This window comes from Vanellus vanellus, assembly GCF_965231255.1.
Source record: "Vanellus vanellus genome assembly, chromosome: 2".
NCBI classification, from domain to species: domain Eukaryota; kingdom Metazoa; phylum Chordata; class Aves; order Charadriiformes; family Charadriidae; genus Vanellus; species Vanellus vanellus.
Window position 1 is genome coordinate 149,171,283 of NC_138906.1, and position 23,726 is coordinate 149,195,008.

General features: G+C 35.8%; 1 protein-coding gene across 2 annotated transcripts in view; it reads left to right on the forward strand.

Annotated features, from left to right (window-relative positions):
* The window catches only part of ZFPM2 (zinc finger protein, FOG family member 2), a gene marked incomplete at its 5' end in the record, with an annotated part of 320,839 nt that overhangs the window by 46,887 nt on the left and 250,226 nt on the right, over positions 1-23,726 (forward strand). The window contains one exon of one of the 2 annotated variants that reach the window (XM_082479322.1): positions 16,117-16,275. The exons of the other annotated variant lie outside the window; for it this stretch is intronic. Within the exon in view, the coding sequence (XP_082335448.1) occupies positions 16,117-16,275 (159 nt within the window). The remainder of the gene's footprint in view (positions 1-16,116; positions 16,276-23,726) is intronic. 2 annotated transcript variants of the gene reach the window in all.

The window sequence follows — 23,726 nt, forward strand, 5'->3', positions numbered from 1 at the left end:
GTAGTGTTTTATACTTCTGTTTTTAGTAGCAGTGTCTCTTCTATAAAGATGTCAATCCTGAAAATCTAATTATTTTCAGAAGAATTTCTGTTATCATATGGCATGACAACATTACAGCCTGTGGCAAGCAGTGTGGCGAGCTGTTTTTAGTGCTTCCTTCTGTATTACCCATGGCTGACCATTATTATCAATATTGCTACTGTGTTTTATACTTTGATTTCAAACCTCTTCTCTTCTAAAAGCAGTCTTGAAATTGACATTGTTTAATAGTACAATTTACTTGAGTTGGTTGTTCTTGTGTCTGTAATGGATAACATCTGACTCAACCCCTTGTTTAGTCCTGGATGCTTCTTCTATTCCAAGCGCCATGGGTTCCCTGTCTTTTTCCAGAGCTCTCTATGGTGTCACAGCCCACGTAATGTTTGCTACCTTCTGCCTTTTTGACCAGCATGAAGCAGAAACTACATGCAGAAATTGCGCTATATTCAATTCTACTCACCTTAGTACCAGAAGACATAAGAAAAAGAAAGAGAAGGGTGCTTAAAGGATCAAGCAGTGAGGTATCTGAGTAACTCTTCGATAGTAGTATGTGAGAATGATGATTAAATTCTAAGAACACCTGCTTTTTACTAAGGTGATAATTTAAACGGTCATGACAAAAGGCTGTTAGTATTTGAAGGTATAAACATCTAAAAAAGCATAGTATCTTTAGAGGAGTTATGACGAAGAGGAATGGACTGAAACTGAAAAGAAAATTTTTGTTGAACATCAGGCAAAACGCTATAGTGACTTCTTTTCCATTAAAGAATAATTGTTTTAAGGATGTTGTGTAAAAGCAATGTCTTGATCTTTAAAGTTTAAATCTGCTAACAGTATCTGTGTTTCTGGGTCAGCACTGGCATGGTATAATTGGCCATGCTACAGGCTGAGTTCAGTGGTACTGAATTCAGTTAAATAAGAATTATTCTTTTATGAATACCATAATGTGCAACATTAAACAAAACACTGCGGTGAATCTTGTGTGATTAGTAAACATATTGAACCTCTAAATGTTGTACTTTCAAAGTTAAACAGGTCCTGTGTGTATATTATGTTATAAAAACCACGACTTCCACTATTACAAAAATAAGTTCAACCTTGCATTTCAGCAGTCATGCAATGTACAGGACCCAGGTTTATAAGAAATGTAGTTGGCAGTAAATTTAACTTGCAGCATGTATGTAAATTGAGCTTTGCATTTCTAGGGATATGCTTGTGTGTGTATGAAGAATGTCACATGAAGCGTGGCAGTGAAATTTTCACAGGTTTAAAGTAGAACACCAGCAGACAGAAGAAATGCACTTGTGTAAAACCAAAGGAAAGATGGAGTGAAGAACTTGTATAATGTACAGTCAAAGCTTCCATGGCCCAAAACCAGCCAGTGTTGATTACATTCATGGATCTGTTGGAACTATTGCCTTGGTAGTACAAATTGCCTGTATGTAATTAAAATTTCACTAGAATGTTCATTCTTGATTTGATAGTTTTGGTGGAATTCAAGAATATTCTTATTTTTTCACCTTTAAGTCTATTTGATGCTGGGATTCGAAGTGCGAGAATACTGCAGTGCTCTATTGCTTTTGGCTCTTGATGAGATAGTACAAGAAAATATGTATCTCCTTATGCTATTACAGAATCACAGAATGGCTGAGGTTAGAAGGGACAACTGGAGGTCATTTTGTCCAACCCCCTGCTCAGACAATGTCACTTAGATCAGACAGATATGTTAGTAGCTATGGCAGGAAATTTTAAAAAGGGTCAGTTATTTACTGGAAAATGTTTTGGCAAATATATTTTTTTTTTCATTTAGGGGAATTGCATTTGACAAGAAGTCTGTTGGGGAAAAGAGTTTCAATTTATTTTATGGATTAGTTCTGTAGTCATATTTTGACTTTTCTTCATGATAAACCAATAGTAGTAGTACATAATTGTCACTGCTCTTATTTGCATCATAAAATGACACAATCCAATAGTAGCTAGAAAGGTTTTATTTTTAACATGTTAATACAGACAGGAAACAATATGATGTAAGAATACTGAAATGTTTCCATAAATATTAAATGCCATGTGTAAGGATTTTAAAATACAAAATGATAAAATTCAATACTAAAATTTAATAGTAGTGAATGTGTCATGGAAAAACATAAAAACAAGAGTGAAAAAATAGGACTAAGACATACAGACTGACATTCCAATCTTTTTTTTTTTTTTTTTTTAATATTTTCTTTCCATACCAGACCTTTTAAAAGTATTTGGCTCCACAGAAAGTTTTTAAAAGTGTATGTTTTGTCAGTTAAGGTACTTCTAAATATGTAAAAGCTATTTTCCTTTGGAAAACAGTATTTGGAATTTAGTTTCTTAGTTTTCTTTTTGGACAGCTCTAGAAATATAAGATTATTTAGAGTTATCTGCAAGTTTGTAAAATAGAGCGTAAAAATAGTGATTCCGCTGTATTAATTGAACTTTGAAAGACTTCTTCAAAATGTGGAGCTTTAGTTGCAGGGTGAAACTGGCACTTCCATGAAGGTGCAGGTGTTTACTCCTGAAATGAGAGAAAATAACGAAGAATTCTTCTGCATTTTTTTCCTAATAGGGAAAAACCTTGGCCAAACCAAAACCAAAACATAAGCCAGTCAAGGATATTTTGATAATCAAATTGTTGTAGTAGTGGAGCAAGTAAACTTTTCCAGTGAGTAAGTTTACTCAGAAGACTCAGCCTGGAATAAGATTGCCTCATTTAAATTTAGCATGTAGAACAACATATTAGGAAGGTTGAAAGTATAAGTGAAAATTGTTTTCACAGCTCCTGTTTGCTGTGAAAGAGGAGATGGGTTATCGACTCGTCATTGCCAAAACATCCACTGGCCTAATTTGTAAGAGTTGTATTATTCCACAAGTTGGTTCAGCAAAACAGCAATCGTGACAAGAGGAGAGGAGAATGAATTCTTGTTTTGATTTGATGCTTATTGCTTTGAGATTTACATAGCCTCATAATAACACTTACCAGCCATCTGGTTTCCAGAGGAAAAAAAACTTTTTTTTCTTACTGAAAAGGCTAGGACATAACATGCACCATTTAAAAGCTCATTGTCTGGAAATGACATAATGACTTTGTGTTTTCAAATTATTAATTAGTGGTTAACTCAGAAAACCAGCAGGTTATGCCAGCTCTAGGGGAAATGCAATGTATATTGTGCAACCTTGCAATTCCAACCAGTGAGGAATCAAATTAAAATAGTAAAAAAGCGAGCAGGGATAGTAAAGAAATCAAGTACGTTGTAACATGCACTTCTAGTTTATTGTAAAAGGTGTAGTTTGCTTATTTGTGGTTTGGGGTTTATATACCTGTATGTATAAATATATATAACTGTGACTTATAAATGTTGTTATTTTTCAATTAATCCTACTGTGTATGTGGCCTAGACTATAGTATGCTTATATTATGTATTCCTGATGTGTGATGATGAAAGTTTTTTTTCATGGTGATTGTAAGATGTGCATGCTGATGAAGCACAGGTTAGTAGTCCATTTTATTTTCGGTTAACACAATAAATGCTGTAATGTTGTCATTATTTGAAGATTGTAAAAACAAAACAAAACAAAACAAAAAACAAACCACACTTCATCCTTATGGTGAATCATTGATAACTACAGCAACTGTTATTATTTTATTATTTTAACTAATCATAACTGGCAGTCTGGTGGGCAAAATGAGATCTGAATATCCACAGAATAGAAAATATGCATTAATGCAGTGGACCCTCACGTTGCGATTGCTTTACACTGGAGGGACACTGCTGATGCCCAGTTTGTGGCTTGTTGTGGCTAAATACTGCATTTTATTCCACCTGACTTTAAAATTATTTGGTTTCTATTAAAAAAACTTACAATATTCATTTCTCTTACAGTCCAATCTAAAGATTTAGTTCTAATTTGAGACCTTTCGGTTTTGTTCTGCGTGTTGATAAACTCCATTATGGGATTAAAGATAACGAATCCCCTGTAGTTATTTAAAATTCAAAGCTCTAAGAATATAAGTAACTAATTACATAATTCTATAGCTTTTACATACTGTTAAGTAGTATTTTTATTATATTTGTCCAATTATAAGAATCTCACTGAACTAAATTACCATTCATTCTAGTACGCAGCTGCTAGCAAAGATCATGAAGCTTGTAGTTTAGCTAATTCCTACATCTCAGCTTTGCTTCTCTGTTGCTTTAGAACTACCAGGCTACTACTACTACTACAGGCTGCCCAGGGAGGTTGTGGAGTCTCCTTCTCTGGAGACATTCAAAACTCGCCTGGACGCCTTCCTGTGCAACCTCATCTAGGTGTTCCTGCTCCGACAGGGGGATTGGACTAGATGATCTTTTGAGGTCCCTTCCAATCCCTAGCATACTGTGATACTGTGATACCAGTTACTCTAAGCATGGTGTTTTTTTCCATGTGTCTGTTATATCACCTGCTGTGTTTTTAAGTTTTTTCTTTAACTGTGTCATTGAGTTATGGATCTGTTTAAGTGTGTGCTTACTTTTTATTGAGGTCTAACCCAGATTGGCGCTGAATTCTACATACAAGCTCTGTAGCTTTGATCATGTTATTAGAGATCGAATTTGGGCTGTCTTTCAGGGGCTCATTTTTCTGCGGTATTCTCTGTTCACTTGTATTAGAAAAGACGGGGGGAAAAAAGCAATAATAACTTGAAGAGAAATAGCAACTCGTGAGAGAAGTCATGAGTTCACTGCTGATTTCTGGATCGAAAAAGTCCAGATTCCTTTTTTCTGCTTTTTTGATTTAAGTGCATGATGATGTACGGAGATGAGAGACCAGTTTCCATCTGAGGAAATGCAACTAGAAACAAAGGATGAACAGAAATAATTGCAGCTACATACAAAAATAGAAAATATTGAATAAAAAGAAAAAAAAAAGACCCCTTAATTTTCTATAGCAGTATAGGGTGTCTGCTGTATGAGAAAAATGTGAGTATTTTGTCTTGAAACTGGGGATGTAAAATTACAGTGAGTAATGAGTATGTATTCCTCTGATCCCTTAATGTACTTGATGTGAGGTTCCTCTTTCATCGTAGCTAACATGCTGGCCATTAAATACACTGCAGCAGCATCATTAGTGGCTTCAAAGTCTCCTACTTGCATCACATTTTTCCCTCCAGCAGGTGAGTGAGAACAGTGATTAGCAAATACCAGTATCCGTCACTCACTACTTGTGATTGCCGGAGAGGTTCTGTGTTTAGAGTAAGGGCTCCACTGGAGTTGGAGGTAGAGAGTGAACTTTTGCAGCCTTCGTTGCTCTGAAAAGCTTTATGCTCTAAGCACGACTCAGCCATGTGTAAAATGAAATTATTCCTATTTGGGGTATGGTGTTTGAAACTGCTTTGCTATAGCAGTACTTGGTAACGAGATAGGCTGTAGAGAAAGGCTTCCTGAGTAACAGGCAGTGCGTTACTTATGTGTTAGAGATCCTGAATGGTGAGATTAGGATATGCAAAGTGTCAGTTGCTTACCAGTATCACAGTTTGCTATGTCTGGATGAAAGGATTCACTGAAAATTCTGAAAATCCTCAGAGGATTTCATTGCACTGTTTGGATGCCCTAGGTGTTATTTGACAGGTGTTGACTGGTTGGTGTGGATATGTCTATTCCTTGTTATCTTAGGTTGAGTTAAAAAAATAAAAACCTACAGGAGTAAAACAAAGTGAAAAGGGAGTCTGAGTATTTTCCTAAAGTTGCGCCATTAATTTTCATATGCCATGATTTTCATTGGTTGTAAGATGCAAGAGGAGGGAGTTTCCTTTACTGGAGAGGTGAATTATCAAAACTACCTTACTCATAGAAAACAACATGAACGGAAGTTTAAAAAAAAAAAAAGTTCCAAATATCTTACACATTTTTTTATACGCTTGTATAGATATAAAAATCAATGACACTTCTCATAGATGTATGAAGCATCAAATATTTGAATTTTTATTATATAGATACATATCATTTAAGTGAAAGACACAGAATTAACAAGCCATCCTCTTACACAAATTCTGCTTTTTTTCATTTCTTCTTTTTTAAGCCTGTAAATTTAAACATTATTTTCATACTTATCTAGCTGAAACAATCCACTGGAACTGGATAATATTTGCATCAATGTTAGCCATGTATCATGGGGCAAATTACATTGCCAGTATTTCATATTAGATTGCCAGTAGTTTCAAAAATTGTTTTGTAAAAGTTAGCAGATATGAATCATACAGAAATAAATTATTGGTTTAAAAACTATAAAATATAGCATAATTTAGGGAAAAATGCTTCAGGGATAATATTTCTGTATAAGCAAACAGGAAATTTTCCTTGTTCACTGTATGTTACATTTAATAAAACTACTGATAAACTACCATTGCAAAATTACTCCTAGAAGATTTTCTACAAGCATCACGGATCCATCTCTGAGAGCTTAATGCCCAACCTCCTGTTTGCTTTGTAGGCTTTAGTTAAAAATTCCATTCAGGAAAATTGGTGCACAGTGGTACTGTGGTAGTTCTGTGTTACTGCTGTGATTTTAGTAGGGTGTTGAATCAGGATGCTCATCCTGTCACCTCTGATCTTCCTCCTCTCATGCCACCAGAAATACGCTGAACTGCATCTGCTGTGGAGCTGTTACGACTGTAGGTATAATTAGGACAACTAAAACAGACAGTAAGTCGTCTTCTCACTCCATATCTTTGTGTTCAATAAGATTGGATCAAATTTTCATTGAGATTTCTTTTGCTATGTTTTATAGTGTACAAGAAGTTACAATCTTGACTAACTGAGATGCCACCTTCTAACAATGAGTGCTTTCAGAGAAGAGTCCATTGTCAATCTCAGAGGCTGCAAATATGGCTAATTAAATTGGTAAATGGATGATGAAGATGGGGCAGTAGTAGGAGGAACAGGGCTAAAACAATTAGTGGTACAGTTTATGAAATTACTTTTGTCATTGTTAGCACCTGTTAATATTTTCCACAATCTGGTTTCAACTTCTTTTTGAAATCTTTTGTGTGGGAAGTAGTTCATGATGTGGGTATGGTGTTTTTTTTGTGAATATTTCTGTTTTCTTGCTGTCTGATGTCATAGTACAATGTTCTAAGTTAAAGTGCGAATGTGAAAACCTCTTCCTCCTTCTTTTCTAGCTTAAATCACTTTCTATATTTCAATTACTGACTTTACCCTTAAGCAAGAATAGAGACTATTATTTCTGTTATTTTTCCAAATGATATGAGTACATCATAATTAATACCTTTAAAAAAAGCTCTTCCCAAGATGAAACTTCTACTATCACTTTTTGTCAGAAGACAGGCCAATGTTGCTAATTCTAGAAGACCCAGATAACCTTCTGTTTCATTCTTTAGAGTATTGAAACACACTTTGTAGGTTTTATTTTCATGCAGTGGCATGGGATCAGTTAAGGTGCTTCTGAATTCATACCTTTCACTGCTACCAGTTTTGCAGTCACATTGGCATCGTAGTACCAAGGAAGTCACTGTTAAAATTCCACTGACCTTTATTCCTGGCAGTAGGAGTTCCAGAATGAAGTTGCATCTATTAAATCTTTTGTCACTGTGTGCTCTGTATCTTTAAAAAAAAAAAAAAAAAGCTCTTCCCGTCTTCCCTAGGGCATGATGTAGAGACACATGTAGGAAGATCCCTACCTTGAGGGTTTTATAGTATGGCAATAATTTGACTGCTATCAGGTGGGAAGATTTGAGGAGAGGAAGATTCTATAAGTGCCTTTCATAACACTCGTATTTCAAAACAATTTCAATTCTTTGGCAAAACATCATACTCTTATTTTGGTAAACGAGTATGATCTTCCATGATTAGTTCTGTCTGTACACATTGTGTAATAACAGTACCACACACTGCTTGCCTTTTTATTGTATTGTCTCTGTGCTCATGTTGAGGCAAAGATCGATAAACCCTCAGGTTCATCTGCAGGATAAATGTGTCCTTTCTGACTTCTATGAGCCAAACAAGGTGCACCTTGCAACACAGAGCCCCAACAGTAAAATAATTGCTGTGACTCTTTTGTGGATAAGGATATTGGAGGACTAAACCTCTATTTTGGCATGAACCCCTACTTGAAAACTGAGGTCTGACATTTAACTGCAAGGGTCTTTGCAACTCATGTTCCATATGCATGTGTTTTTCTTTTTTCCCCATGTGAATGAAACTTTGGCATTAACGGTATGCTTGCTTACTATTTTTTGAAATTATTGGCTCCCTAAGCATGTTTTGGATGGTTATTTTTTCATCATTTCACTTTTACTGATTGGAAATATTCTGGCCTTGGCTCTAAGAGCAAACTGACTATAGACACTCTCAGTTTTGTTGTGGCCCCTTGAATAACGGTAAGAGAAAAGAAGACAAGGGGATAAATGAAAGAGAAGATCCAAATTACTGGAATATTTAAAGGTCTTTGAAAAGTTTATATACAAGCACAGTTAATGCTGTCATGCACCGAAATGCCAAAAGACCTAGCAGTGAAGAATATTAATCTACTTTTATAAAATCAAAGGGTTCATATTTTTTGCTGTAAAGAAATAATTTGAATAAAATTTGACCCTTTCTACAATAGTCTGTGGGTCAAATTGAACCTACTATTAAAATTCTCTAATATCTTTCTTGTATTAGCATTTCAAAACTCAATTTAAATATTCACAGAGCTCTTTTTTTAATAAACTTAACAAAATTCAGGTAATTTCCTTCAACTTTCTTGATTGAAGGAAGGCAGTAGGTACAGATATAAAAAAGATGTACAGCTACGAGCAAAACCTGAAATCAATTATATATAAGAAATAACATAACACATGGAAAGAAATTAATCAAAAGGAAAAATTTCTGCTATATGATTTTCTTGGCCTGCTACCTGCAGGCAAGGAACGTAAATGAAAAAAAAAAAAAATCAGCATTCTTTTTACAGATAAGGGGAAAATTAATAAAAATGTTTCCTTCCTACCAGATCCCCTGATGCAACTTATGTTAAAAGTGAGTGGCTGCAGGATGAACTTACGTGTTTAAAAATAAGTCTTTTTTTTTTTATTATTATTTTTTGGCTATAAAAATATACTTTTATACTTTATTATTGCTGTTAAGCTCAATTACATCAGGTTGGTGTGGATTTATAGTGTCCAAAGAGAAACTCTTTTCCATTCCTTTTTCTATTAAGTTGGTCGTTAAATCACAGTCGTAAAGTTTCTCCCAGTCTGAACGTGAGAAATGGTTCATTCTGCTTGAGTCCCACAATGAAGATGTAAGGAGTTGCTCACAAATTGGCACAATCTTCCTATCTGGACAAAACTTTTCAAATTCATCCAATTTACATAGCAGACTGGAGAGCTTCAATGTGCACAGGTAGCATTGTGTCTCTTGAATATAGCTGTAAAAACGTAACAGGAATTACTGAAATAACTTAGTGAAGCTAAGTGGAGCTAAACTCAATGGACTGAAGAGGGAAGCATTTCAGTAAAAGTGGGAGTGGTTTGTTTGACAGGTATTGACCTTCTTAAGAAGTATATTTAAGGTTTTTTTCTAAACTGATTTCCCAGTTTGCACTTCAGTCACCTACTGCCACCAGCATGATTATTTTTTAAGCTATTCCTGCAGCGGTCAGTTTGTCAAGATTAGGTATTGCCATCTACTGTCAAACAGAAGAGTATTTAGGCACCTCGCTTGGCAGTTTCTCTCTATTCTCATGGAATAATGTGATTAAAATTTTTTCAGTTCTCACAGGGAGGAAGGGAAAGGCAACATTTTTTTACGATGAAAATTGAAAATTGGTATTGCTATTAACTAAAAGCCAAGAGACAGAAGTAGCATGGACAGTTGTGGGGTCAGGTTGTTGGGGGGGGGGGGAGCAACTTAGTTCAGTAGGAAAACTTTTATTACCATTTTCCTTTATTATCATTTATGATGTTAGCTGCAGACTTGTGTACTTCCATTTCTGTGATTCATCTAGATACCTCTAGTTGGAGGTTGTGCTTCTCAGGGAAATACTGAAAGTCTTGGTGATTGAACAGTATCTGGCAGTCCTAGTGCTCAACATATACGAAAATTTATTCGGATTGCTACAGCATATATTCATCTCCCATATTTTATCAGTCCATGTCTCACCCTAGTGTGAAATATTTGAGCCCCATGCGTCTTCCACACGTGAACCAATATAAAGTGTTTGCCTGCTTGTTTTCTTGTGTAATTGTTTGTATTTAGAAGAAAATGTTCTTGTTGAAACAGGGGATAAATGGATTGATTTTTCTGAAGTTTTTCCCTCTGTTTGCAATCAGAGAGAATCACATACCTCGTTTTTACCATAAGCTAAGGATAATTTGTGTGTGGCAGCATGTTTTCCTAGGAAATACTGGATAGATCACACAGAACATGCAAAATGCATGATGTTGATGCAATGAATTTCAGGCCTCTCTGATTTATCTGAGTTGTTATTATTTAATGCTACTACTACTAATTATACTCATTAACCTCTCCCCAGCCACTCACTGTCAAGTATTGTAGGCTTTCTGAAGCATTCTTAATTTGTAAAGAGCACTGATTTATGTTGCTGCTCTGGCGATGTAGGAGAATATTGGTAGGAGGGAAGGAAGCTAACCACTTAACATTTTCATGAGATAATTATTTCAATGATACTTTCCCACTGTAGGATACATGCATTTTAAGTGCAAAGCACTGGACAGGAAAGCATATAAGCATGTGCTTAATTTGAGCATGCCTTTAAGTGGTTTCATTTAGGGAGCAGTCTGATGAATTTGACTATGAGAAATGATTACAGAACTGAACCTAGTTTAATGTTATTGAATTTCAATTATTTCATTACGGTTATAGTACCATAAAACTGGAGTCATACATTGCTGTATCAGGACTAGCATGCTCAAGGGGTCTGGTGCTCAAAATTGTGTTCAGAGGAGTGTTTATTGTTGCAAAAGCATCTTTTTTTAAGTGAATGTAAAGCCTTTTTTGGTGGGTTATTCTCACACTTTTCAATGTTATTAAAATTCTTACAGTGTTGGTTTTGTTTTGTTTGTGGCCTATCCTTTCAAACGTTGAGGTAGCATCTGTTACTCATTGTGTAAAGATTGCCACTTAGCTAGCTATCTTCGTGTTTGTATCTATACTTTTGCATTTATATTAAAGTATATGAGTATTTGAGAAAGATGTATTCATTTTTTTAGCATTTAATACATTAATAGTGCTAAAAAATATGTGCTTGAGTGTCTGTAAATCTGGTACAAATTAGGGAGCAGAGTTCAGATTTCCCCACACTGTGATGCCAAGTGGCCTCAATCAGAAGTAATTTTCTCCATGAAGGCACATGCAGCTCACTCGTCAGCCTCTCCTCACTAGATATTGGTATTTGTATCAAATTATATTTGGTGATTTTTCAAAGTAGACTACTGTGCCCACTAAGACATACAGGTTTCTGCCACATTGACTCCTTCGTTGCTGTCACTAATTGTACTGTCCTCTGCCTCTTGTTTATCTACAGTATTTGAAAAAATATTTAAGATTGATGGTCCTTTCAGTTCATGAAATAGAGTAAGTACCAAGTGAATAAGTAAACTACCAAACCCTCAAAATGTCCTGTGTCGTGTACAACACAAGTATTTGCTTGTTTTATGAAAGAAATATTTTTTTTCAGGGCTTCATGAAAAATCTAGAATGAAGTAATGGAGACTTCATTTGACTTCAGTAACCCTATTTAAGATTAGAAATTGAGATTTTTACCTAGTGCATTTGAGAATTCTTCACTGTTTATCATGTATCTAGCTAATCTGAAGCAATTCAGAATCACCTCCCCTTCGATTACATCACACTCTTTTTACAAGTGCTAATTCTAAAAGAACTGCTGAAATGAGAAGACAAGTATCTAGATTATCTCTCTGGAATTAACCGTTCAACTAAAGTCTTAAACAGTTTCTGTTTGAAATTTTACTGTTTTATTTGAGTCTAATCATATCTCAGAGGTGTTTACTGTCAGATCACTGTGACACTCAGATGAATTTCAGTAGTAGAAATTACTTGGATTTGCATTGCTGTGTCATTATGGCAGTTGTTGGTTGTAATGTCACACTTAATCGGCAGTTATTGAAAAGCATTTTTCAGCAGAACGGGGATGGGACCTTAACCCTGTTCCAGTTGAAATAAAAGCAGACATAGTACATGTTGTTCCATAGGTGCTTGATAACACGATTGGTATAAGTAATGGGTGTAATACCGTTAAATTAAATCAACAATTCAAAAGAAATACAGAAGGTAAAGTATAGTAGTAAAGTAACTGATTAAGCGGTATTTGGACTGTTGAAGGTAATAGATCAACATAATAACAACTGGGGAAAAAACGCATTATCAGAGAAAACAGTTGAAAGTAACTTATTTTTAAAAGCTTATTTATTTTTGTCTATATGACTGTATTTTTAGGTATTTTCAATCAGGGGAGAAGTTGAGTAGCTTCCCTAGATAGAGGAGCTAGTAAACTTTGAAAATCAACCTATATGTTTATGAACCAGATAAATTCTTAGTTCTCTAGCTGACTTGATTTACTGATACCAGGAAGAGGTTGTTGGAAGCATGTGGCCACATCAGGCAAACATAAGCCTGCAGAGTTTATGTGTTTGTTTGCATTAGTCAAGAATATGTAATTCCATACAGTCTTTATTGTGAGATTCTGAAGACTTATTTTTATTCTTTGTCTATTTATGTGCATGTAATTAGATGGAGTAGTCAAGAATAGAGAGTTTAATCTGCTTATTCTTACTAGTAAGTGGCTTTTGATTTTACCATTTTCTTTAACCCACTCTATGTTTGAGTAATAATTAAAAATAGCCGCAAAATCAGGCATCGATATTTCAGTTCACATGAAAAAAGAAACCAAGAAAAACTTAATTTTGGTGTTATTCTTGTGGGCTGGTCTTACTCATGTTGAACAATGACTTACTCTTTAGTTAAAGTTATCAGTTAAATTAAAGTTATCAGTTTATAGCTCTGGGCATGAGTTGAATGTATTTGAACATTTATAAAATAAAAGATGACTCAACATGAGTAGGACCGAATTCATCTCAAGGATCAGGTTGTAGATGGGTGAATTAGACATGGTAGCAGCACCCTTAAACCTAGAAAAATATTTATGCACTGATCCCTCAATTTCACCAAAAGTAATGCTGGTTTTTGTAGTGCCGTGTCAGATGTCAGCCCCCCCCTGAGGTGAACTGTTACTTAAAGCTCTGATCTGTGCCCATGTGCAGCCGGATAAACAGCACTAGATTTTATACATGTGTTGGCATACGCAAAGCAAAACCCGGTGTAGGTTGCATGCGTACCTCTGATCTTGTTTGGATATGAAAACTTTCACATTTATGTTTTTAAATGCTCGGACATGTAACTTGTTACATACCTGTTCATACGTAGGATGTATTTATGAAAGCATTTGTCAAGAAATTTTTTTAGTCTGAGATCTGTTTGAAAAAAGACAGTCCCAACCCACAAAATGCCAGGAGTTTGAACCTGTGCTGTGGAACAGGTGTGTACATTGTTTTCCTTTCGCTTTCTTGGAAACAGTGTCAATTGAAATTATAAGGTGTGTGTTTCCATGATTGCTGCAAATGAAAGCATACAGACTGCACTTCTGTTACTTTCTTAATTAACGTATGGTGATTATTAGCTTTCTGATTACGTACCGGTGACCTGATAAAATAAACCGGTTTAACAACTAGAAACAGACCTAAATGTCACGTACACATGCCAATTGGATTACTTGCAGGTATATTGCTTTTGCTGTATTTTGCAAGATACTTACTGAAGAAGTCAAATGACCAAAAGCCTGGTATTGATCAGGAAATCGACTTTCACTGAAATTTATTTTTTTTCTGCAAATTTAAAATATTTGGAAAATTTATTAAAGTCATATGGGTGATTCTGGGATCTTCTAGGATGGTGCAAAACATGGTACTTACCCATCTCTATACATGGCAGAAATTTACGTTTTCCTAAAATAACATATTTTTTGTGTCATTGAGTTTTTCCTTCCTGGTTTATGTATCCAGATGTTACCAGGACTACGCACCAATAAATGGCTCTACAGACAATGTCTTTTATTAATAATATCATGAAATCTGAAGGGTATTTTTTGATAGTTTGTTCAGAACCCCCTATGCTTTCATTTGTGCCATGAAACTGGACGCGTGTAAGGTGCCCAAACTGCCCACGTTTAGCTGCAGTGCACTGCTCCAGTGTGTGCTAGTGCTTTGTTCTCCGTTCCGTGCAGTGCGATTCTCCGATTGTGTGTTCTCCGATTCCGTGCAGTTCTTCGTTCCCTGTGCATATGCAGTTGCTGGATTTTTCCCAACATGGCTAGAAAGGGCAATTAACAGTAATGGATACTTTGATAATGAAAATCTTTATTTCTTCAGCCATAATAATAGCCCCTTATTTTAGGAGATATATTGTTGAATGACAGCTAGTGTCAGTGAGTACGTGTCCAAAAAAATGGGTTCATTTGGTCAGATTCTTAGCTGGCACAGTCATATTTCCATGAAAGATAGTAAGTTATGTTAATTTATGGAATCCCAGCTGGGAATCTCAATCAATTTCAATAAAAACTTACCATCACATTCCTCTGAAGCAAGAATTACACAACCTAGCCTAAAGTGAATTTTGCTGTTTTAATAAATGTGGGTAGTCATTGGTTCATAATAAATTACGTAAAATTAGAGTGTAGTCAATATTTGATTTCTTTTAAAAATGTATCCCTTTTCATCAAATGCAAGAAAATCATTTGTGTATTGTATCTCAGCATGATAGATTATATAGGAATAGTGTATTTAATACTGGAAAACTATCATATAAATACAAATTACATTTTTTTTCATTAGCTAGCTAGCTTTCATTTTGAGAAAGAAATACTCAGTCAATTATAAATGAGGCTGTGCTTTCATTGGAGAGTGAAATATGTAATTTTTTTCAAGCCTCAACCATGTATAATGAAATCTCTCTTTTGAAACCTAGTCTTAAGATGTATTTTGAAACATACTGACATTTAATAAAATCTTAGTTAAATTAAAATATGTTCAGTTATTTCAAATCTCTATTTAAATCTAGGGTAAAATTCTACACCTCCACAGGAGTTATCTTTAGCAAATAGAATTAACCAATGATTGTGAAGTGTGTGTGTATATAAGAAAGAAGAAATTTCAAGTACATTCCAACTGGTAACCTGGGTGTTATGTATTATAGATCTGCCAGATGCTGGCTGTTCAAGAGGATCTATAGCAATAGTTTGTCTAGGTAACTAGAAGAATGAAAGAGCTCAGGCTGCCATCTCAATTCAGACTCGTGACATGCTTCTGTAACTGCTTTATGTTTCTGTAGCCCTTGGCTACTAGTTTACCACGATAGTTGTTAATCCTCTGTGAAATGAAATGATGGTTTGTCCAAGTCCCATCCATTGACTGGGAGTCTATTAAAGAGTCCAGCAAATGAATGATCATGGATAATATGAAACTCTTTAAACACGGGTGCTGGTTGCAGCAAAATAGCAGAATAAGTTGAAGTTTATACTGTCAATACCTTTGTACTAATTGACTGTCGTCAGTACTGTTAACTCAAGAAGTGAAGCCTGTAAAGGCAACCTATTCACTACTGGCATTCAACATAAAAAAACAATGACTAACAAACAAGAAAAGTGTTTTCACTGTTTATGTGGTTTTACAAATATAGCTTTGATTTCCATTGTTAAAACTGTCTGTGTTTAATACTAGAGCCGATGAATAATTAAAAAATGTGCAAGTATTATTCCTACATATTATTAATAACACTTTGTATATTCTGATTTGAAGTCATCAAGAAAACAGTCATTTTCAATTTCAGTTTCTATAAAATGTTATTTGTCCAATTCTAATAAATGCTGAACACAACCGTGGAAGGAAAAACTAGCTAAAGACCTCTGTTTGTAAGTTCACTAAGGTTTTATTTCACGTTGTCCTGTTAGATGGTTTTGCCACAGTGTTCCCGATTCTTTTTAAAGGGCCCCTTGAGGATGCCATTGAGGATGAAGAAGAAGAGTGCCTGTCTGAGGAAAATGATACTATCTCAAAAGAAGACTTTCCATTGGAGGAAAGCTTTTCGGCAGAGTTTGAGCCTGAAAATCTGAGCTGTGAAGAAGTGGAATACTTTTGTAATAAAGGTAATAATTGTAGCCCACTTTTGAGGGAATACTGGTCAATCTGTGTCCAATTGGTAAAAATTTTTTTGGTTTAAAATGTACAAAAAGTCCTATTAATATCGTACCTTAAAAATAGGAAAATGAGCCACTTGTGGGGTTAAATCTGGTAAGGGGTCAATATATAATGTGTTGGAAGATTTACTCGTCAGGGAGGTGATTCATCTCGCCTTTAATGTTTTCCTCCAAGAATGGTATTTTCTACGCATTTAACTGTAGAGAACAGGCCTCAGAAGTCCATTATTATCAGATCCGAAGCTAGCAATGCAGCACGTCTGTGCATTGCTTCTTTGCCTAGGAAACATTGCTAGAAAAACAGATTGTGTCTGTAGATTCTAGGATTAAAATAGAGCTTATTATACAACTTGTTATGCATGGTAGAAAACTAGTGATTTGCGGAAGGATAACTTTTAAAGTTGCAGATGCCTTTTTGATGCATTCGTTACTTGAAAATTATTGAAGATAGAGGTATTTTAGCATAAGCCGCACCAATTCATTCTCACCCAGTGTTCAGTCTGCAAGGTTGTGCTGTTTCCCATTCAGCTGACAGAAAAAGCACGCTGTACTGTTATGTTGAACATTGATTTAACCTTCTTCCTGCCAGATTTCCACTTGATTGCTTTATTGTTTGTCTTCTGCAGGTAAGGATGCCTATCAAATAGCTGGAATTGTGGTGATATTCTTCTGTTAGTCCACAACCCCCTCAGGCATTTGGATATTGATGATTTCTCTGTCTTTCTGTTCCTTCCCAGATACTGACATACGTTTTCTCGTGATAGCTTGATATGCTTCAGGTTTTGTATTATTTTCGTCTGACTTGGACAATACAGAATAAATCCATTTGAATGGTCAAATGTTATAACTGCAGAATATTAGTCTTTCCTACAGAGTCTGCAGTCATCAGTGGGGAAGGCAAGAAAATGTATTATCTACATATACTCTAGGTAGCTTACAAACTTTTGAAAAAATAATTTATTTTTTGTGCTGTAGGTTCTCGGTAGTTAGTGAGCCATCCTAAGAGAGCAAAACAGTCTAGTCTATAGTTTAGAGTTTAGCTGCAACAAATCTTAGTGTGAGGTAAGAGAGACCAGATTATGAATGGAAATGCTTTACAAACAGGGGGAGTTAAGTGTTACTATAACTGCGTTGTAAACAAATACAACAATTACTGTGCATTCACTTGTTCACATGCCTCTCAGAAACCATTTTCTTTAGCTGAAAAAAGGTACTGTTCCTTTTACTGGCATTACTAAATAACTATTTAAATCAGTATTTGCATAATTGCTCTACTGGCATCTTTTGAGTTCCTTCTGTCAGCAATGGAAGACTATGCACCACTATCAGTTCATAACAGTTTGGTTTAGTTATTTGTCTGTACTTCTTGCTGCATTTCTGGGGCCCACCAATGAAAATACTACTGGTTTGGGTGAAATTCAGCAAAATATATGATTTTTTTGTTTGTTTGGTTATAGCAATCAATATTCATGTTGAATATAAGTTATCTGGGCACTTCCCTTTAGTGAACACATCTCAGTGAAAACACTGAATCCACGCCATTGGATTAAGCAAGGTCAGGAGTTAAATGGGAGTACATTTAAATCTGAATCTTGATTATCATATGTTTTATTAAGGACATCTGCTGATTCTTCAAGCTGAATACCTCTTTTTCCAAGTGTGTTGTAGTTATAAAAGAATCTTAAACCTATCCACTGCAACTGCTGCAGAAGAAAAGTTGAAAAGGAAATTTCTGAGGATGAAGGGGCACATAAAACCTCTAATCTACTTCTATCTGAGGTAGTGTGGCAGAAAGTCCCACTTTGAAGTAAGTTGAGAATATCCCTGAAAAAGGATGGGATGGGAGACTAGAAATATATTGTTTTTATTAATGTCTCAACTTCTGTTGAACGTCTTGCTTCCTCAGTTTCACATCTAAAGTGTCATTAGCATGAGGTCACATATGTTTTTCTGAGGACAAAACCCAAGAAGACAAAACTAATCTGGAAGGCAAATAAATTTTTTTTTTGTGCCTTTTTCTTAGTGGAAGGGTTTGTGACTGTATTAGGTAGTAAGTACTAAAAGTGAGACTAATTCTTATGATTTTTGTCATGAATCTGTTAATCGTTCATAACCTTTTTTTTCTTTGTACTGCTTCAGTGTTGAAATTAAAACATGGTATGAGAAATAAGCTTTGTTTCCTAAAAATATTTTTTCTTTAACATCACGAATAAAATCTTGAAAATGAGATATACATTACAGAGCAAAAAAATGCATTCTAATTTCTGTTTTGAAAGCCTGACTTTCTGATTTTTGTTTTGCTCTTTGCCGGTATTGGCAGCCTGTAAACAACAGATATCTTAAAAGGAGGAAAAAAATAAGTGTAGATCTGTGTTTTCTCACACGACAGGTTTCCTTTTCCCGGAAAATAACAGAATTGGTGTGGGAATCCTTTATGCTATCTCTGCATTCTCCTCTTGCTAGCATGGACCATTGAAGGGTCCATAGTAAGGGGATTTTATTGGATATAGAATATTCATCTCTCTTGGCTCCCCTTTTTCCTCCCCTGGGGTTTCTTCCTAGCTGACCCAGAACAAGAGGACTAATGAGTCCTTCTTGCAGGACTCGAGATGTTGGCAACAAATGGCACAGCTGTTGGGGAAGAGGTGTTTGTGAGGCTTCACCCATGGTATGTTTTTCATACTTCCCCAGCTATGTAAATCCAAGCATCATTGGAAAATAGAGGCTTTTAACTATCCAAACTATGCACTGAAGTCAAAAATTTATTGAACTCAAAATTTATTCAGATGAATGAAAGTAGAGGACGTGCAGGTTCGCAAGTTGTGACTTTGGCTTTTTGACTGAAGAGATTTTCCCGTCAAACTGTGCCTGATCATATTGTAAGCAGAGAGCAATCCCTTATTGTCTAAATTGCAAACAGCTAACCTTTATAAAGCCATCCTTGTCATTCCCACCTTATTAATTTGCGTATGTGAGATTGATTCAGCAGAACAGTTGCCAGAATTAGAAAGCGGAAGTGAAAGCCTCTGCAAAGTGTGAAGCAAATTAATCACATTGATTGAGCTACGTGTCATTTTACAACTTCTCTGTTTTGAAAATTATGACTTTTGGCTATCATTTTCCCCTTCCCTTTTTGCTCATTAATGGCTTTTACAACAAGGAATCTGGAAAATTTTCCCCACGCACACTTTTGCAACACCACAAAGCCACATTTAACTTTGCTAACGTGAATAATTATTCCTATGTAGTCTTCATTTACTCTCAATTGTGAAGAAGTGAACAGTGTTTAAGCATGTAAATATTAAAAGCAAAAATGGAAATTAGCAATCTACTGTTTATCAGGGCACAGTTTAAGCTTGCAACTGGGAATTTTTAACCTTTTGAATAAAGTTTCCCGTTCAAGAATGAAAATTTTAGAAGAGTCTCAGAATAGATGGCAGAAGTTTGAGTTTTTTCCAATTTTGATAGTGAAATTAGGGGAAATGGAATATTTTGGAAACAGCAATAATAATAACACAGTCCATGTTCTTTCTCTACAAAGCTGTCCTGGTCTCAATCTTTGGAGTAGAAACAAAAAATTTCTTATGAGGTAGCCTTGGCGATAACGCATTGCATTTTATCAGTCTGTGGCCTTTGAAAATTGCTGTTTATGCCTAGTTACTACCTTCTTTATCTGCAGAGCAGAAATTTGTATCTGATGATGCTGTGCACAGAAAGCCTGTATTAGCCTGGAACCTCAGTTGCTGAAGACTTTTTTTTTTTTTTTTTTTTTTTAGTGTCCAGATAGTGGGTATCTGAAATTAGAGTCTGTATCGGATTAAGATTAATTCAGATTACATTTAAATCTAGAAGATTTATTAGATAAGTGCCGGTATTTAGATAGTCTGAATAAGGAGACAGTAGCCTGTCTCCCATGCAGAAGAGTGGTAGACTAGATGGCTGAAAGCCTATTACAGAAACTAGAAGATAGCACATACAGATTAACTTTTGTCTTTTATAGGTAGGAATATGAAAATGAGGCAATGCTAACAGAGACAAGAGAAGAAATGAAATGGAGGAATGATGGGGCTAATAAAAACAGGAGGGCGGATAAAGAAGAGGGCACAAACAGCAGAACAATACAAAAGCCAAGAAGTTGGAGATGATGGGATGAAAAGCAAAATAGAAAATCAAGTTTATTTGGGCTGTGAAGTAGCTTATCATTGGCTTTTCAGTGTCTGATTACTGTCATCCTGCTTAGATACCCTTAAGAAAAATAAAAAAAAAATTCTCATCTGTTACTGAGAAGGTTTGCCATACTCATATGGAGGTGACACCTCTTCCTCTCTGTAAACAGCAAGGAGAATAGGAGCCTTGCCGACTTCGTAAGGGTCGGAACTGGCTAAACAAATTATGGTTCCTTGTGACCTTCTTAGCAGAAGTGTTCAATAAGGGATTAACTTTCAAAGGAAAAGTTATCTTGAGCAATGAGAGAGATCACTTGAGATTAGTAGATAGTTAAGTAGCTGTGTTGAGAGAAGGAAAGAAGCAAGAGGAAGAAAATGGAGGAAGGACTATAATCAAGAGAGAAAATGCAGGACAGTTTCCAGAAGAGAGTCCAAATGGAGGAGTGTACATAACTGATAATTAGAGAAAGAAGACACATCCATTTCTTGCTGCCATGCTTAGCAGGACAATTTTGTTGAATTCTCCTGCTCTTTACTTGTAGCACGGCTATTGTGCTTGTTCCTCATGTTGTATGCTTCCCATAGTACTGCATCACAAGGCAGCATTGGCACCAGCCCTCAGTAGGAGATTCAGTGGCCTTAACACTACTGGTGGCGGACTGGAAAGCAAATTGCTCCTGTTTCCCAATGTTAACTGTGCTTCAGTTGGTGACATAGGAAGGTATGGGGGGTACATAAGGTGGGATGAAGATTGATTGTTTTTATGATGCAGTGCTTTTAGGATCTATAGCACAAACTGCTATGTATGCCTGTAGCAAATCAGTGTGTTGATGGGTGGTTGCAGTTCCTGATACATTGCTTATCTTTATTTGCGGGGGAAGTGGAGGATGAGGGGAATCCAGTGCTGTCTGAAACTCATATACAGTCAGCAAGAAGAGAACTCAGGGAATATATGGGCTTCTGGATACTGAGTGTACACTTGCTGCTGTATTCTTGTATTCTGCTTGGGCAGGAGGGGATGAGCTCAGTACCTGATCCAAGTTTTCTGCTCATGTACAGTATTTTGTCACTAGCCTGCCAGACCAGCTTAGGACTGGAATTTTTTATGTTAAACCATGTGACCTGATTGTGCAGCCAGGCTTGAGATTCAGGGAAACAGCTGCAGTGTGATTCTCCGTATAAGAAAAAGCATATACAAAGCTAAGTTCTTCTGTGCATTAATCTTTTCCTTCATACTTCATGTGCAAAGCTATCATGCTACCATCTATAATACCAACCAGACTCTTAACACCTTGAAAATGATTTCTATGTGTCCCTTTTTCCTCTGGAGTATGATTTTGTGTGTGTGTGCCTGTGTGCATCTGTGTAAATATTCTTTCCTAGTTTCATGTTAGGCATGTAATGAGTAACAATATGCTTGCTATTTTCTGTTTCTGGATCAAAAAGTGGATTTATGCCTTTTGTTCTTTTCTTTCCTTTTTTTTTTTTTTTAACCCAGAAACCTTTTAATCAATAATGTTTCTTTCCTTTTCAGTAATGGATTTCATGAAAAATTTCTACCTCTTTTGCTATAGCAAGTGGAAGTAGGATCAGCATAAGGCAGCTATACCATAATCACTTTGAGCTCAATAAGGAGATCTTTACAGGCAACTTTGTTCTTATTACTTAACGGGATTAAGAAGCTCAGCTCTTTAAATTCTTGCATATAACACTGACATTTCCAGGGTGTGTTTGGACCAGGGAGTTCAAAGAGAAGGAATAAAAAAGAAAAACCAATATGACTTTGTTTTTTACCTTGCTGGAGGAGCTGTTTGTGCAAATCGCCTATAAGCTTATTGACCTGAATCTTTGACTCCTTGTTTTCTCTGGATTTGGCTGGAGTGTAGACACTGATAGAGCACTGATAGAGGTGATTGCACAGCCCTCGGCTTTGCTTGGCACCAGACACTCCCCCCTCCCTGCGCCTGACATTATCTTTCCCTGGCAATATTTCTGTTCTCTGGGAGCTCATATTCCTTTTTTTTTTTTTTTTTTTTTTTTTTATTTATTTTAGTTCATTACATTTTCTTTGTGTAGGCTTTCCAAGTAAATGAAGGACATGTTAATTCTATTTGGTAAGCAGAGAGAGGAGAGGGCATGTATGCGTGATGATGTATTTTCATCTCGTAGGATAACAGGAATCTGCATAAGATCTCACAGCGCTACTCCTTCCAAAAATACAATAGTTACCTCTTACTGACTTGTGTGCATGTTTGTGAACCTGTGTTGGATTCTCGTTGTTCACAGAGTGAGGGTTCCTGTACGTTTATCTGTATCCCATTCAGCTGAAAAACCTGAATCCTATGCATCTTCCATGCTTTTTGTCAAATGCTGAATATGGACAAAGAAAGGAAGGGGGTTCTCTGATAATAGCCTTTGAAGGGTGCTAAGTCAGAATTAGATTGGATGCTGGCAGGGTGAAAGGAGACCTTTTTCTTCAGAACATGAGCATTTGCTTTGTGCTCTACCTCTCGTGCCTTCTCTTTTTTTCATGTTACTGGAGCTCAGAGGACCACCTGTTTTCTTGCTAGAAGAGAAAGGAGATATCTGAAAAGGTTGGAGTGATTTTTTTCACCACTCACTTGAGAGCATGGAAAGGCTTCCAGAATAACAAGTATGAGATTGTCTATCCTGTACTCTTTTCTATTTACTGCTAACCCATATGTAAACCTCTCAGGCCATTTTTTCCGTCTAGCTGAAATCCATGTCAGTATTAGCATCAACTTTAGTGGGATAAAAATTTGACCTAAGGTAGACAAGCAAACCCTTCTTTTAATCAAGAAACTAAATAATTGGCCACCAAACATAAAAAGGATCTAGCAAGCTGTGTTTCAAGAAGTAAACACATAGATGCAAATAGAAAACATTATTTTAACTGTACAGAATTATGAAGTGAGAGAAACACTTAAACAGCTTACTCAACTTTAAGCAGTTTATCAAAGCAACTCCAGCCTTTTCAGTCAGCACATTTTGGTTTTCTTAAGAACAATGTAATTGTGAATTCTATCACAGCTCTGAGGAAAGGGATTATTTGGTTAAAACAAGTAATGTAATGTCCCTTTTCTAGAAAGTCACAAAACTTGAACTTGGATTGACTAAAATTTGAGCTCAAATTTGACAGAATGTGAATTGCAGATTATTAAGGGTAATCTTCTTTAAAATATGAATGCACAAGTGACAAATTTCACCACATAT